Raw genomic sequence first — 12,633 nt, 5'->3', positions numbered from 1 at the left:
GCAACTGAGCGAGCGAGCGCCGACCTTGAGTATATATACAGCTCGACGGCGCATGCACTGTCAGCTGTTGAATGTTCTCGAAGCGCGACGCCACATGCGCGTCCACTGGAGAATCAGGAGAATTGTAGATGTCGAACGTGGTATGTAGAGGAGGAAGGGTGCACAGATGGTGGAGGAGTGAAGCACGCGCGGTGTGTAGAGGAGGAAGGGATGCACAGATGGTGGAAGAGTGGGCGACGGCGCGACGGCGCATGCGCGCGCGTCAGCTGTCGAATGTTTGAGAAGCGGTGCGGACGGCGCGGACGGCGCACTACAAGGCGCGAGTATAAGATGCTTCCGCATCTAAAAGTCTGTTTTGGAGCAGTACAGTAGAGCAGGTTTGGAGCAGACAAAACAGAAGCGAGGATCACTTGGAGCAGAACATGTTTAAATTTTCAGTGAACCTATGAGTATATGCACTGGAAATACTGCTGCAAGGTAAATAAAGAAACCTGGCCAACATTCACAGAGCAGTCATTAATAACGAAAGAGTGTAACATTTTGGCTCCAATGCGCTGCGCAAGATGTGCGCTGAAGTGGAGCATTAGGAACAAGGTGAGCATGCACATACGGTTTCTGCAAATGCAGGTGTCAAATGGTCATCCCAAAAAGAAAAAGGATGTTAACCAGAAAACCAGTAGTCCAACATAGAAAGAAGCCAAAAAAATTTTCGCAAATGAGAACATCTTTGAAATTGCTCACAAAGATGATGCACTCAATAATCACCAAAACTCACTATGGATGATGCTCCATTGTACTCAATAATTTTTAGAGGTGTGAGCCCCAATTGGCATTCTCCTTTCACATTCAAGAGCTTTGAGCACATTCAAGAGCTTCAAATTGAGCACTTCCGGTTTTCTGAATGTTGAGCAAAAACCTCTTGAAAAATAACACTGGTAGGAAGGGGGCAGGGCCAGTGATCTATTCAAGCTTAAAGGGGACGGATGCTCTTCAAGGCAGCCTTGAAGAAGTCCACTTTTCAAAATGTTGGCTTCAGCGACATTCCGGTGTTCACAAATTTTTCAGCTTAATATGTTGTCAACTTGGTGGGTATGAGTACCCGTGCTACTTCCACGGTTAGGGAATAAAACATTGCCACGCTGTGTTGGTGGCAGAAGACGAGAGCAAAGAAGTGAATGGCTACTGTGGCTGAGTAAACAGTCATTCACTTCGAGTTCTTGTCTATCATTTCCTCTCGCGACAGACTGGTGGAGTCGGCCGCCCAGCGAGCAACTGCTTCCGAGGTGGCTGACTTTTTCATCAAGAACATCGTTCTCCGCCACGGTACTCCCGCTGTTTTCATCACAGATCGTGGTACTGCTTTTACGACACAGTTGCTCCAAGAGATCCTGTTGCTGAGCGGCACGACGCACCGAACAGCCATTGCGTACCACCCACAAACTAACGGGTTAACCGAACGCCTTAACAAAACGACTGCAGATATACTTTCGATGTATGTCACCAAGGATCAGCAGAATTGGGATGAAATCCTCCCGTATATAACATTTGCCTACAATACGGCCCTGCAGGAAACCACCGGCTTTGCTCCTTTCGTCTGGTTTACGGCCGCGACATCACCAGAATGCTTGACACCATGCTCCAACCAACTTTGCCGGACACGATTACTCCAAACGCAAATGTATTTGTTCAGCGTGCCGAAGACACCTGGCAGCTGGTGCGCTTTCGCATTTTATCGCGGCAAAATCAAGATGTTCGCCGGTACAACACCCATTACAAAGCAGTAATATACAAACCCGGTGACCTAGTCTGAGTTTGGACTTCTATACGTCAACGTGCACGCTCAGAAAAGTTATGTCAGTACTTCGGACCCTACCGAGTTCTTCATCGCCTCGGTGAAGTGAACTGAAGAGGGTGAACTGAAGGTGAAGAAAACGGCGCGATGTGTCAGCAGACACATCGCGCCGTTTTGTAGACCACACTCCTCGGATGTGGTTCACGTCTCCAGGATAAAGCCTTACTATTCGCGTTGACTGCAAGTCAAGAACTTTGTGATGTGGCACTTCCCTTCAAGACACACGTACATTTCTTTCTCGCTTTTTTCTTTTTCATCTCGTCCTTTTTTCTCAATGGACACAGATATTTTTTACTACCTTTTGTTGTTTTTCAGAGCCGCGGCATTCACGCGATGTGTCTTCTTTTTTTTTTTCTTTGGGGAGAGGGTAATCCCACGCGGTGTTGGTGGCAGAAGAGGAGAGCGAAGAAGTGAAGGGCTGCTGTGGCTGAGTAAACAGTCGTTCACTTAGAGTTCCTGTCTATTGTTTCCTCTCGCGACAATATGTCTTCCTGCAAACATGCCAGATGACAGAGGACAACCACCTGGTTAGGTGAAAGGAGCGCGGCCCCCCGTGTAAGTGCGGGGTGACTGTGGTTGAATGGCTAAACACTCCTCCCCCACAATCACCACCCCTTGGATCTGTCATTCAAAGAGGTCTTAAGACTGGGTCTTACACTTGATTCACAATTTTTGCTATGCAGTTTAGCCTGAACGACGTCATTGCACAGCTGGTTAGGTAGTCCATGAATGAAAAATCCCCGCGGCAGCGCGGCTAATTGCTCATCAATGTATGATTTGAGCACAAATGGTGGCTTCGAGAAAATCAGCATTGTAAATCTGCAAGCCAGTGGGACTTTTTCGACTGACGACAACATTGACAGTTATAACAGCATTTAGGATGCGTGAAAGCATGCATGTTCTTTATTTCTCGCAGTACAAACTATGCTGACACATCATTTGATAAATGGAAAAAGTATTTACTTCTGTACAAAGTTCCTATGGTTTGCACCGAACCATAAGATTGACCACATGTTTTACACACTTCTACACAGTCAACGCTTATATGTAGCATACACGCCTCGATGATCGCGCTACATCGAAGAATGCCCCAGAGTGCAATCTCTGTAATAATTTCCATGCATCTATGAAGCATGTAATGGCACAACGGCAGCAATACAAAGAACAGCGTACTCATTTGCATGATCAGTTAAAAGGCCAGTCAACAGGCTCCGACTTTTTTTTTAAACCCCCTAAACAAGCACGGTAATTCGCATAGTAGACCGTAGCGATCACGTTTTCTGAATATTACAGAGCTGCACACCGTGCGCAGCCTCCATTTCGAAAAACAATTCCCGCTATCCTTTCCTACGCCTGACCGATTTCCTTGCAAGCGCAATGACAACAACTCGGCGATCGGCGACGTGACGCAGCACGCAGCTTGTCGATTGGTCTGAACCAGGTCTTAACAAACAGCAGTGAAGTCATTGACAGTTCCTGTTGCCACCCACAGCTACAACAGAGCTATTCAATCATTCGAGTTGCGAAACTCCCCATAGGCTCAATGCATCGAAATCAAGACACTTCATCGACCCAGTTTTTGGGAGTGAGCAGATTGTCGTGCCACCTGTTGATAGGCACACCCACTATTAACCGCATTCTTTGTGTTTTGTGTTGCTGCTCTCAGATGGCGCAGCAGTCTGCTCCCAAAAAATTGAACTCCAGAAAAATCAGGCCAACTACATGTCCGCATTTTGGAACGCAGTTTTGCTGCAAATCGTTGTCGGCTACAAATCGAGCGACTAGGCTACAGAGAAGCACTGGCACGGGGTGAACGGAAAACAACCAGGCATCGCAGCAAGCGGAAGCGCGTTGCCACTGATCGAGTTCACCGATGACGTCAATCACTGATGTCTTGTCACATTGCCGAAGTGAGCAGAGTCACAACGACGGGCCACACCTTCCCCTTCCTCTGAAGGAAAAGGGTGGCGAGACCGTGCGAAAATTTGAAACCAGCTGAACGTTATGTTCTAGCCCCTGTACCTTCCTTAATATAGCATGTATCCACAAAATTCTTGTGGCAGCGTGTTCACGAAGTAAAAGTGCACATATTTCTCTTTACAACAATTTTTGAACCTTGGGGTTGTTTACTGGCCTTTTAAACATACTTGATAGACGACCTCTCACACTGTGCAAAGTGCTTGGACCATGGCCACTGCAGGCATTCACTGGGTGGACTAAGAAATTTTTCAGTGGACACAAACCTAATTAACTGTCTGACATCAATGTTTCTCCTGATCTCGTAGTGATCTTGATGAATACAGTTCATGATCAAATCACCTGAGAGTGCATAAAAATTTTACACTACCTGTGGTAATCAGTGAGACTACCTTATATGTTTTGGATTCTCCCCACAAAGGCATGAGTTGTATGCTGGTGATCAAATGTGTACAGTGCTCTCAATTATTTTTCTTTCCTTATTTGTTGATTTTCAATTCTATGATGCTTGGATATCTGGCTCTAATGCAACCTTCCTTCCCATGTTTCCACATCTAAATAAAACAAAAAAAGCTGTAGATCTGGAACCACGTAGCATATAGACACAAATTTTCTACAGTGATCAAGCTGTGAGCACACTTAAAAAAAAAAAAAAAAAAACACGGTGAAGGCAATTGTTTAATGGAACCACAATTTCAAATCATGCTTGGCTCTCAGCTCATGCAGTGACCTGAACATACCCCAAATGCGGCTCCTTGATTATCACAATGGCTCTTTATTAGTAGAGAGTAACTGTACTGAACGCAATAGATCCAGTGCTGGTAAAGAAAGAAAATAACAGCGCAATCACTTGCCTTCATCTCTAAACTTGCAGCTTTTGTTTGAAATGTATTAATGTGCTACTGCATTAAAATGCAAAGTATTTCAGCAAATGACTGCCTTGCAAAGCCAGAAAAAAAAGTATTTTCACAATTGAAATAACTTGCCTCCACTGCAGAAGTCACAGCCATCTTCATCTCTAAACTTGCAGCTTTTGTTTTAAGGGGAGATACTACTCGAAGACACTTTTTTTTAAATATTCACCCTAGAACAACGAAACTTGAGCTGTTTATGAAACTTTTATGCTGATTTCAAATATATAATTAGTTTACTTGCACGTTACACACTCTTAGCTCTGCAACATGACAAATTGAAAACCTTAACCCTTTTGCCCTCCTCTTTTCATCCCTAAACTTCTGTAAATTTTTACTATTCATCATCATATAGTTTCAAATAAAGTGTAGAATGCAAATAACTAATTAGGAAGCAGATACAAAATATGTAATATGCGTGAAACATAATAGATTTATAAAGACCACATTTGACCTACCCTAGTAAAGGTTTACATACAACTTTTTATTATACAATAAAATATTGGAATTTAAACTAGGTACTTGCATTTGTCATACGTTGAAAAAAAATGTGAACAAAATTTGATGCAGATCCGAGCACTAGAAGTGCCCGAAAAAGGAAGGGCACTTTGGAAAAAATGGCAAAATTGGTGTTTTGAGAAAAACGAGTTTTAAAGTTAAAATTTAGTTTTTATTTATTAAAGATATCATTAAATCTGATAAAATTTACACACCAAAAAGAACAATCCTTCTTGTAGTGGCCGCTGCGACTAAAATACGCCAGCACTAAGAGTTTGTCCCTCTCGTTTTCTTCAAGCCGACTCCTCACAGACATTTCGCTCACGGAGAGGGCCATGAAACGCTTGCCAAACTTCCACTCTATCTGGCAGAGCCTTGTGCCAACTGCAAGCTAGGAAGAAGTTCGACAGGACTGCAAAATCCAAACTAAGTGCAGTGTCATGTCATTTTGCGGCCATGTTTGTGCCATATACCATCGTACATATTGGCAATGTCGTCCCCGCTAAGTTCTCTCTGACTGCGAGCTCTTTCGTCCTCGCAAGATTGGCGCTGACGTCATCCATTGCCGCATCACGAACTTTCCGGCTGACGAGTGTGAATAACTTTTGACGCATTGGCTTTTGCAAGCCAACAAATTAACTGCCGCAAATCGGACCAGCTGCTCGTAGCCTATTCCTACAGAGCACGCCGCACAACGGCTTTCACTTGCGAGCAATTCCTTTTTTCATTCATAAAGGAGATAATTACACGAGGAAAGCATTGTTCAGCTACGCTGCTTGACAAGACATGGACCCCGCAAATAGGTTTCACAGCGCATACAGGCGCGCAGCAGCCAATGGCGGTCCCCGATCCGTACCACGTAAAAAGCCAGTCGCGGCGCTCGAGAAACGCGCAGAAGCGTGCCTCTTTTTATTATTTCTAGCGCTGCATCAGCGAGAGAAACTGTTGTTATTTGAAGAGTGAGGCTAGACTCTTTGACTCATGCGATCAACAATGGCAAGCCGCGGCGCATTATCGGCGGCAAGGTGCTCGAAGACTGCACACTTTGGACCTTTTAACAGGCACCTTGTGCTCTTTAGATGCAATTTTAAAGCATTTCCAGCTAAGTCATTTCCAGCTAAGTCTCGATCTGTACTTTTTTTTTCATAACAGTAGAGGTACTAATCTTATCAAAACAGGTAAAAATAATATAAAAAATCTGTAATTTAAAAAAAAAAACCCGCGTTTTTCGACCTGCATCTCCCCTTAAATGTATTAATGTGCAAATGTGCATTAATAATGTGCAAATGTGCATTAATGTATTAATGTGTATTTCAATGCAAAGAATTTCAGAAAATGACTGCCTTGCAAAGCCAAAAAAAAAGTACTGTCACAATTGAAATATTTGATTGATATGTGGGGTTTAACGTCCCAAAACCACCATATGAGTATGAGAGACGCTGTAGTGGAGGGCTCCGGAAATTTCGCACACAGCACTTCGCCAAAAAAGGAATGGGACATAAGCAGGGTGGGAAAAAAGTATGTCCTAATAGTAGTGTGATGTCAGCCCTTGCTATGCATCAAGAAAAAACAATGTCAACTTGAAATTGGCTACTGGCTATTATATACAGGGTGTACAAAATTTCATGCAGCATGACATAGAAAAAGAGGAACGTTGCTACGTGAAGCACACCTGGTGCATATTGTTCCCAGTATATACTGTAGAAGCCACAACTAATCTCTTTGTTCATGAGGTTTAGTTGATTAGTCCTAATTATTTTTCTAGCTCAACAAATACACACCTGATCACCTAAATATTAATGAGGCATATGTAGGCATGCTAAAATGACATTTAACTGAGCTATTTCCAGCTACATACTAATTATGTGTTAATTTTTTCAGGCTGACAAAAAAGCAAGCAAATTATGAATAATGACATGCGGCTATGCTCCTACACGCAGAAAGTGGGAGCATAGTTGGGAATTGCGACCTCGCAGTGATCCTCTTTGAGGCAGCTAATTTCTGATGTGCGCTGTTGTCAAGTCACAAGTCTTTTTTTTTTTCCTTCAGATTTCATCAGCTTCCTTGATTAGCCAAAAAATAGCAAGCATGGAATTAGAATACAGTCGAACCTCGATATATCGAACGGTGCGGTGATCGTGAAATAGTTCAATATATCCAAAATTCGATATAAAAAAAATCAGGAAAAAAATGCGTCAACAGCTTGCTGAAAACAACCAACGAACCGTTCAAGCGTGGTGCAGCAAATACTCCCTTGAAGATTCAAAGATACTATTTATTGTGTTGGTTTAAAATATTGAAAAAGAGTAGCCTGCTTTTTGTTGGCCATGGCGTGTTTGTTGACTGAGTCCTCAATATAGTCCAGGCGATCCATAAGTGATAGGCTGGTGCCTTCAATCGCACCGCAGTGGTGGCGCACAAGGGCCAAGGCAGCTACGACCTCAGCTGATGTCGGGAGCAGGGCACCATCAGCGCTTGCGGGATCCACCTCGGCAGAGTCTTCATTTGGCTGCTCAGCAGTAGCTTCGGTGACAATCTCCACATACGTGAGCTCCACTGTTCGGAGTTAGGCCTGTCGCGCACCACAGCGCACGACAGGCCTAACTCCAAACGCACGGACACTGCGAGCACAACGACCGATGCCTGCCGATGCTACGGGGAAGGAGCTTGCAACAAGTGCGCAGTGTGCCGTTGACACCATAGAGACTGCAACGACTGCAAGCTCCAAGGCTGCGGCGTGAGTCCGGGTGTAAAGCGCGCACATGGCGCGCCCATGCTGGCTCGCCTGACTGCTTTCCCTTTTCCGGCGGCCGCGCGGTCCGCGTCCAAGACAATCGTCTGCGTCCTTTCCCTCCTATATTTTCCTCCTCAATCTTTACCTCCCACTCCCCCTTCCCCCACGCGAAGCCGTGTCGGTGCCTTCGTATTGAAAGGCAATAACAGCTCCGCGCTTTTCTCTTCACTTTCCTCTTTCAAGAACGCTACGGCGCGCGTACGCCGCTACGTTAAAGCGGCACTCTCGGCGCCATCGATGTGTGCAGTATTCGTAAACGCCCGCCGCTCTACCGTTACTTTCGAGAGTTGCGGAAAAACCGCCGCCTGTCAATGGAGCGCGGGTGGTTTGGGGTGGTTGAGTTCGACATATCCATTATATGTCAAACTTTGTTCGAAATAAAAAATCAATAATGCATGCTATTTCCCACGTGATATAGGAACCGTTCGATATAGGCAATAATTCGATATATCTGTGTTCGATATATTGAGGTTTGATTGTACTGTTGAAAATAACACAGTTGGATATCATTTGAACATGCCTACATATGCCTCAGTGACATCTTAATGATTAGGCAAGTTTTTCTCGAGTTAGAAACATAATAAGAACTAGTTGACTGAACTTCATCAATGAAAAAATTAGTAGTGGCTACTACAGTATACTGGGAACAATATGTGCAAGGTTTACTTTGAGTAACATCATTCCACGTTTTAAAAATCCTGCTGCATGGTAAATCAAACACCGTGTATATGTGCATCAGCATACCCACTCAATGGCCCACTCAATGGCATACCCACTCATACATTTCCTTTTCAGCGCACACACACACATCAAGGAACGTCACACAGTCTGGTAACACCGGCCTCGCTCTGTGATCGCTTCATATAATGTGAGTGAGGAAGGTCCATGAAAAATTTCCCACACTCACTAGAGTCACAATATTCCTTTTCTATCGCTTGCCAAGATCTCCACCAAAACAGTTCCACCTTAAAGCAGTGGCATCTTCAGTTCAAAAGCAGAACTATAGCCTCACCTTTTGAGTCTCATCTCCTGAAGCTTGACTTCCTTCTGGAGTAGCTTGTGCCGGTCAGAGTAAAGCACCTTAGGCTTGTTGGCAAGCAAGTGGCGAAACTTTACGTAGTCTCGCCATGCTTTTTGGTACCTGGAGAATACGTATACGGATACTGTAAGCCTGCAGTTGATTTCCATTAAATTTATTTTCTTAGTTAATTTTACCCCAGTCTAGGGGCTCAGTCAGAACCTGTACATTTCTACAGGCCAAAACTTGCGTTTTTCGAGCATGATATTGGCCACTGTTGAATAATGTCACTCATATGCACATGCCTGTACTGCCTGCAGGTAATCTCCCATAAGGAGGGCTACTGAAATGTTGAATAGGGAAGGCAGACATTTTGGCAATAAGGATATAAAAGAAGCAGGATGATGGGCCTTTGATTAATTATGTCCACCGGGGAGAATGAACAAAAAAATGCTGCCAGCAGGAGTCCATCAAGTTTTTTATGATATGCTCATGATACAACCACTGCGTTTCCTTTTACTCGACGTGAAAAGATAAATCATATGCAATGGTGCAAAAAGCAGGCCAAGATGCACGAAGCACACGCTGGGAGAATGCAGGGCAGGCAATGATGTCTTGGATAATAAGGTCATTTGAAAATCCCATGCATGTTTTATGTGATGCATTCCTGCATTCAAACTATCAACATGCAGTTCAAGCATGCAATTCAGACTAGTGGAATATGACTGGATGGTTCTTCCAGCACTGTAGAGTTATTTCATATATGGGACATAACTGGTGGGAAATACCAATGCACAGACTGGTACAAGGCACTTTTCATCTGTACTAAAGCAGCAATCATTCAAGACTTTGTTCAAGGCAAGAGAGGCTGCTCGCCTGGACGAGACAAGAAAGGCTGCTGACGTACTAGAACAGGGGAGTGCTCGGGACGGCCACGGCACCAATGCAGTGAAGCCCAAACAGGATCAGTCTGCTTTTAGAGTTGTGGTCGGAAGTTTGCAATGTGTTGTCATTTTAACGTTGCCCGCGGCTCCGCCTAAGTGCTTCAGTGGTAGAATGCTTGCTTTTCACTCAAAAAGCACGTGTTTGAATCGCAGCTGTAGATGGTGGGTTTTTTAGTGTTATGATCAGTTGTTACAGTTGTACTGGTTTGCCTTTGCTGGCAAAAAAATGGCAATGGTCCTTCGCGATGGCTGTCGCAAAGGGCCATTCGTGGCCATAGGTTCACAGGTTTCTGGAAAACTAGATAAAAATTGCTTGTCACCCAGAAAATATCGTGACTATTTCCACAACACGATATCACCCCAAATTCTCGCTCTTCATGCTTGTTATCCGTGCGTACTTCAAGGAATGCACTTCTCATGCGGACAGCGACGCGGTGGCCATATTTTGTCGTTAATCTTGTTATCGACGGTTTGTTTTGACGCTTCGGTGGTTGCTTGCTACAATGTCAAACAGCACCGTTGCGTTCGTCATGCGTGCCAGGTTGCCACAAAGTTCGCTACGTGGGTCGTAGCACACGCTTCTGGGTGCCCCTCGTGATCACAGCAGATACCACTATTGCAGTTAAACAATTGCGAGAAAAGATAGCCGCGAAATGCTTTTATGGCGTGTGCAGGCGGCATGGGGACAGCTTGCAGAAGATAGAAGCATCCAACCACGGAAGACGAGTGAAGTGCAACAAAGAAGCTCTTTGTTGACAAAGAGCTTCTTTGTTGACAAAGAGGACAACGTTGTCCTCTTTGTTGACAAAGAGGACAACGGTTCTGGGAAAGTACAGAAATAATGGCTGTTCTGACGCCCCTGAAACCGGCTGTCCAATAATTAGGACAACTACTAGCGCCACCAGCGGCGTGGGACAAAAATTGGTCGAGAGCAAGCCTGGTGGGACGCAGTCAAGATGGCAGCCTTCAGCGGCGCTGCGTTTTACGGCAGCGTGTGTGAAAGTAAGTGAGATTTTTCTACTTTTCGAGTCTTTTGCCATGATTTTTACGACCAGAAAGAAAGTATAATGTACCCAGAATGCGTTAATTTGCGAGGCGGGTACAGAATTGCATCCGTAGTTTCGAAATCTCCATGGGATAGTGATGTACAATTTATTGGACAACGGGACTGAACCGACATTTTTTTGCCCGTTCGTTTCTTTCAATATGTTTTTATTTGCTTAATGGTCTGCCTGTATTTTGCCGTCTCGTTTTTTTTTTGTAAAAGTGTTATTACTGTTTTTTTACAGGAAACCGACCACGCGTTTGTGACGAAACGGCCGAGCGAATACTCGAAAGAATTGCAGCCAGGGAATCATCCGACTTGGACCTGTCTGACAGCGATGAAGAACTGCCTGAGGACGTTGCCGTTTTGGATGACCTGGAGAAAGATTTAGAACCGGATGTTGACAGCAGTGACGAGGAACCCGTACACACTGCACCTGCTGCTCCAAAAAGGGTCGCGCTTTGGAAAACCACCGACAGGTATGACTTACTATTTCTGGTGACAAAGACGCGAGCTTACCTTAATTTCAAAACAAATATTTCGCCCTCGTCGTTTGAGAAACGTCTTTTCTAGCACAGTACCAGCTTCTTGTAATGCTTCTTGTAAGAAGCAAATAAATAAATAAATAAATAAATGAATCAATGAGTGAATAAATAAATAAAAAAAACAAATAAACAAATAAACGCCCTTTACTTGCAGTTCTCCCCAGGCATGGCTGCCGGACTTCAACGTCACCTCAGACAGCGGTGAAGTGCGAGCCCTGTGGCGACCATTCGAGTACTTTCAAGAATACATTTCGGATGAAATGTGGGAGACGATGTCTACCGCTATGAACACTGCACATGTGGTCGAGACCAGGAAGAGCCTTTGCACGACTCCTGAAGAGCTGAAAGTATTTTTTGCTTTTTCGATCACAATGTCGTGTCTTGGGTACCCTCAAATTCGTATGTACTGGGCAAAACGAACGAAAGTGCCTTTAGTTGCAAACCACATGACAAGAGAGCGTTTTTTCACACTGAGGTCACGACTCAAAGTTGTGAATGCCCTTGACGTAGATGATGCCACGAAAGCGCAGGACAGGTTGTGGAGGATACGGCCGCTTGTTGTTGAGGTACAAAATGGGTGTCTGCATCTTCCTAGCGAAGAACTTTTGAGTATTGACGAGCAAATGATACCTTTTACTGGGCGTACCCACCTGAAGCAGTTTGTTCCAAGGAAACCTAACCCAAAGGGTGTTGGCTAGTCCCTCTGGCTTTATCCTTGACTTTGAAATCTATCAGGGAAAAAAGTCGCTTCTTCACCCTGGGAGCTCAGGCATTGGTGAATCCGTGGTACTGAGGCTGACACAGAGTCTAACCAAAGGAACGAAGCTTTTTTTCGACAGGTATTTCACTTCTTCAGGGCTACTCGACAAGCTGGCCAAAAAAGAGATTGCAGCAACCGGCACAGTTATGAACAATCGTGTGCCAAAGACTGTAAAGCTTTCGTCGGAATCGCAGCTTAAACAGAGGGGTCGTGGTGCATCAGAGATGTGGGTCCGAAACGACGATAAACAGGTTGTTGTCAGATGGTATGACAACAAGCCGGTGACACT

General features: G+C 44.6%; 1 protein-coding gene across 3 annotated transcripts in view; it reads right to left on the bottom strand.

Moving 5' to 3' along the window:
• The window catches only part of drosha (ribonuclease 3 drosha), a 277,020-nt gene that overhangs the window by 111,386 nt on the left and 153,001 nt on the right, over positions 1 to 12,633 (bottom strand). For all 3 annotated transcript variants that reach the window (XM_037413695.2, XM_075879566.1, XM_075879567.1), the window contains one exon: positions 9,045 to 9,173. In XM_037413695.2, coding sequence (XP_037269592.2) covers positions 9,045 to 9,173 — 129 coding nt within the window. The remainder of the gene's footprint in view (positions 1 to 9,044; positions 9,174 to 12,633) is intronic.

Source organism: Rhipicephalus microplus, chromosome X, assembly GCF_043290135.1.
Source record: "Rhipicephalus microplus isolate Deutch F79 chromosome X, USDA_Rmic, whole genome shotgun sequence".
Classification (NCBI taxonomy): Eukaryota; Metazoa; Arthropoda; class Arachnida; order Ixodida; family Ixodidae; genus Rhipicephalus; species Rhipicephalus microplus.
This window is presented reverse-complemented; position numbering and strand designations above follow the sequence as displayed.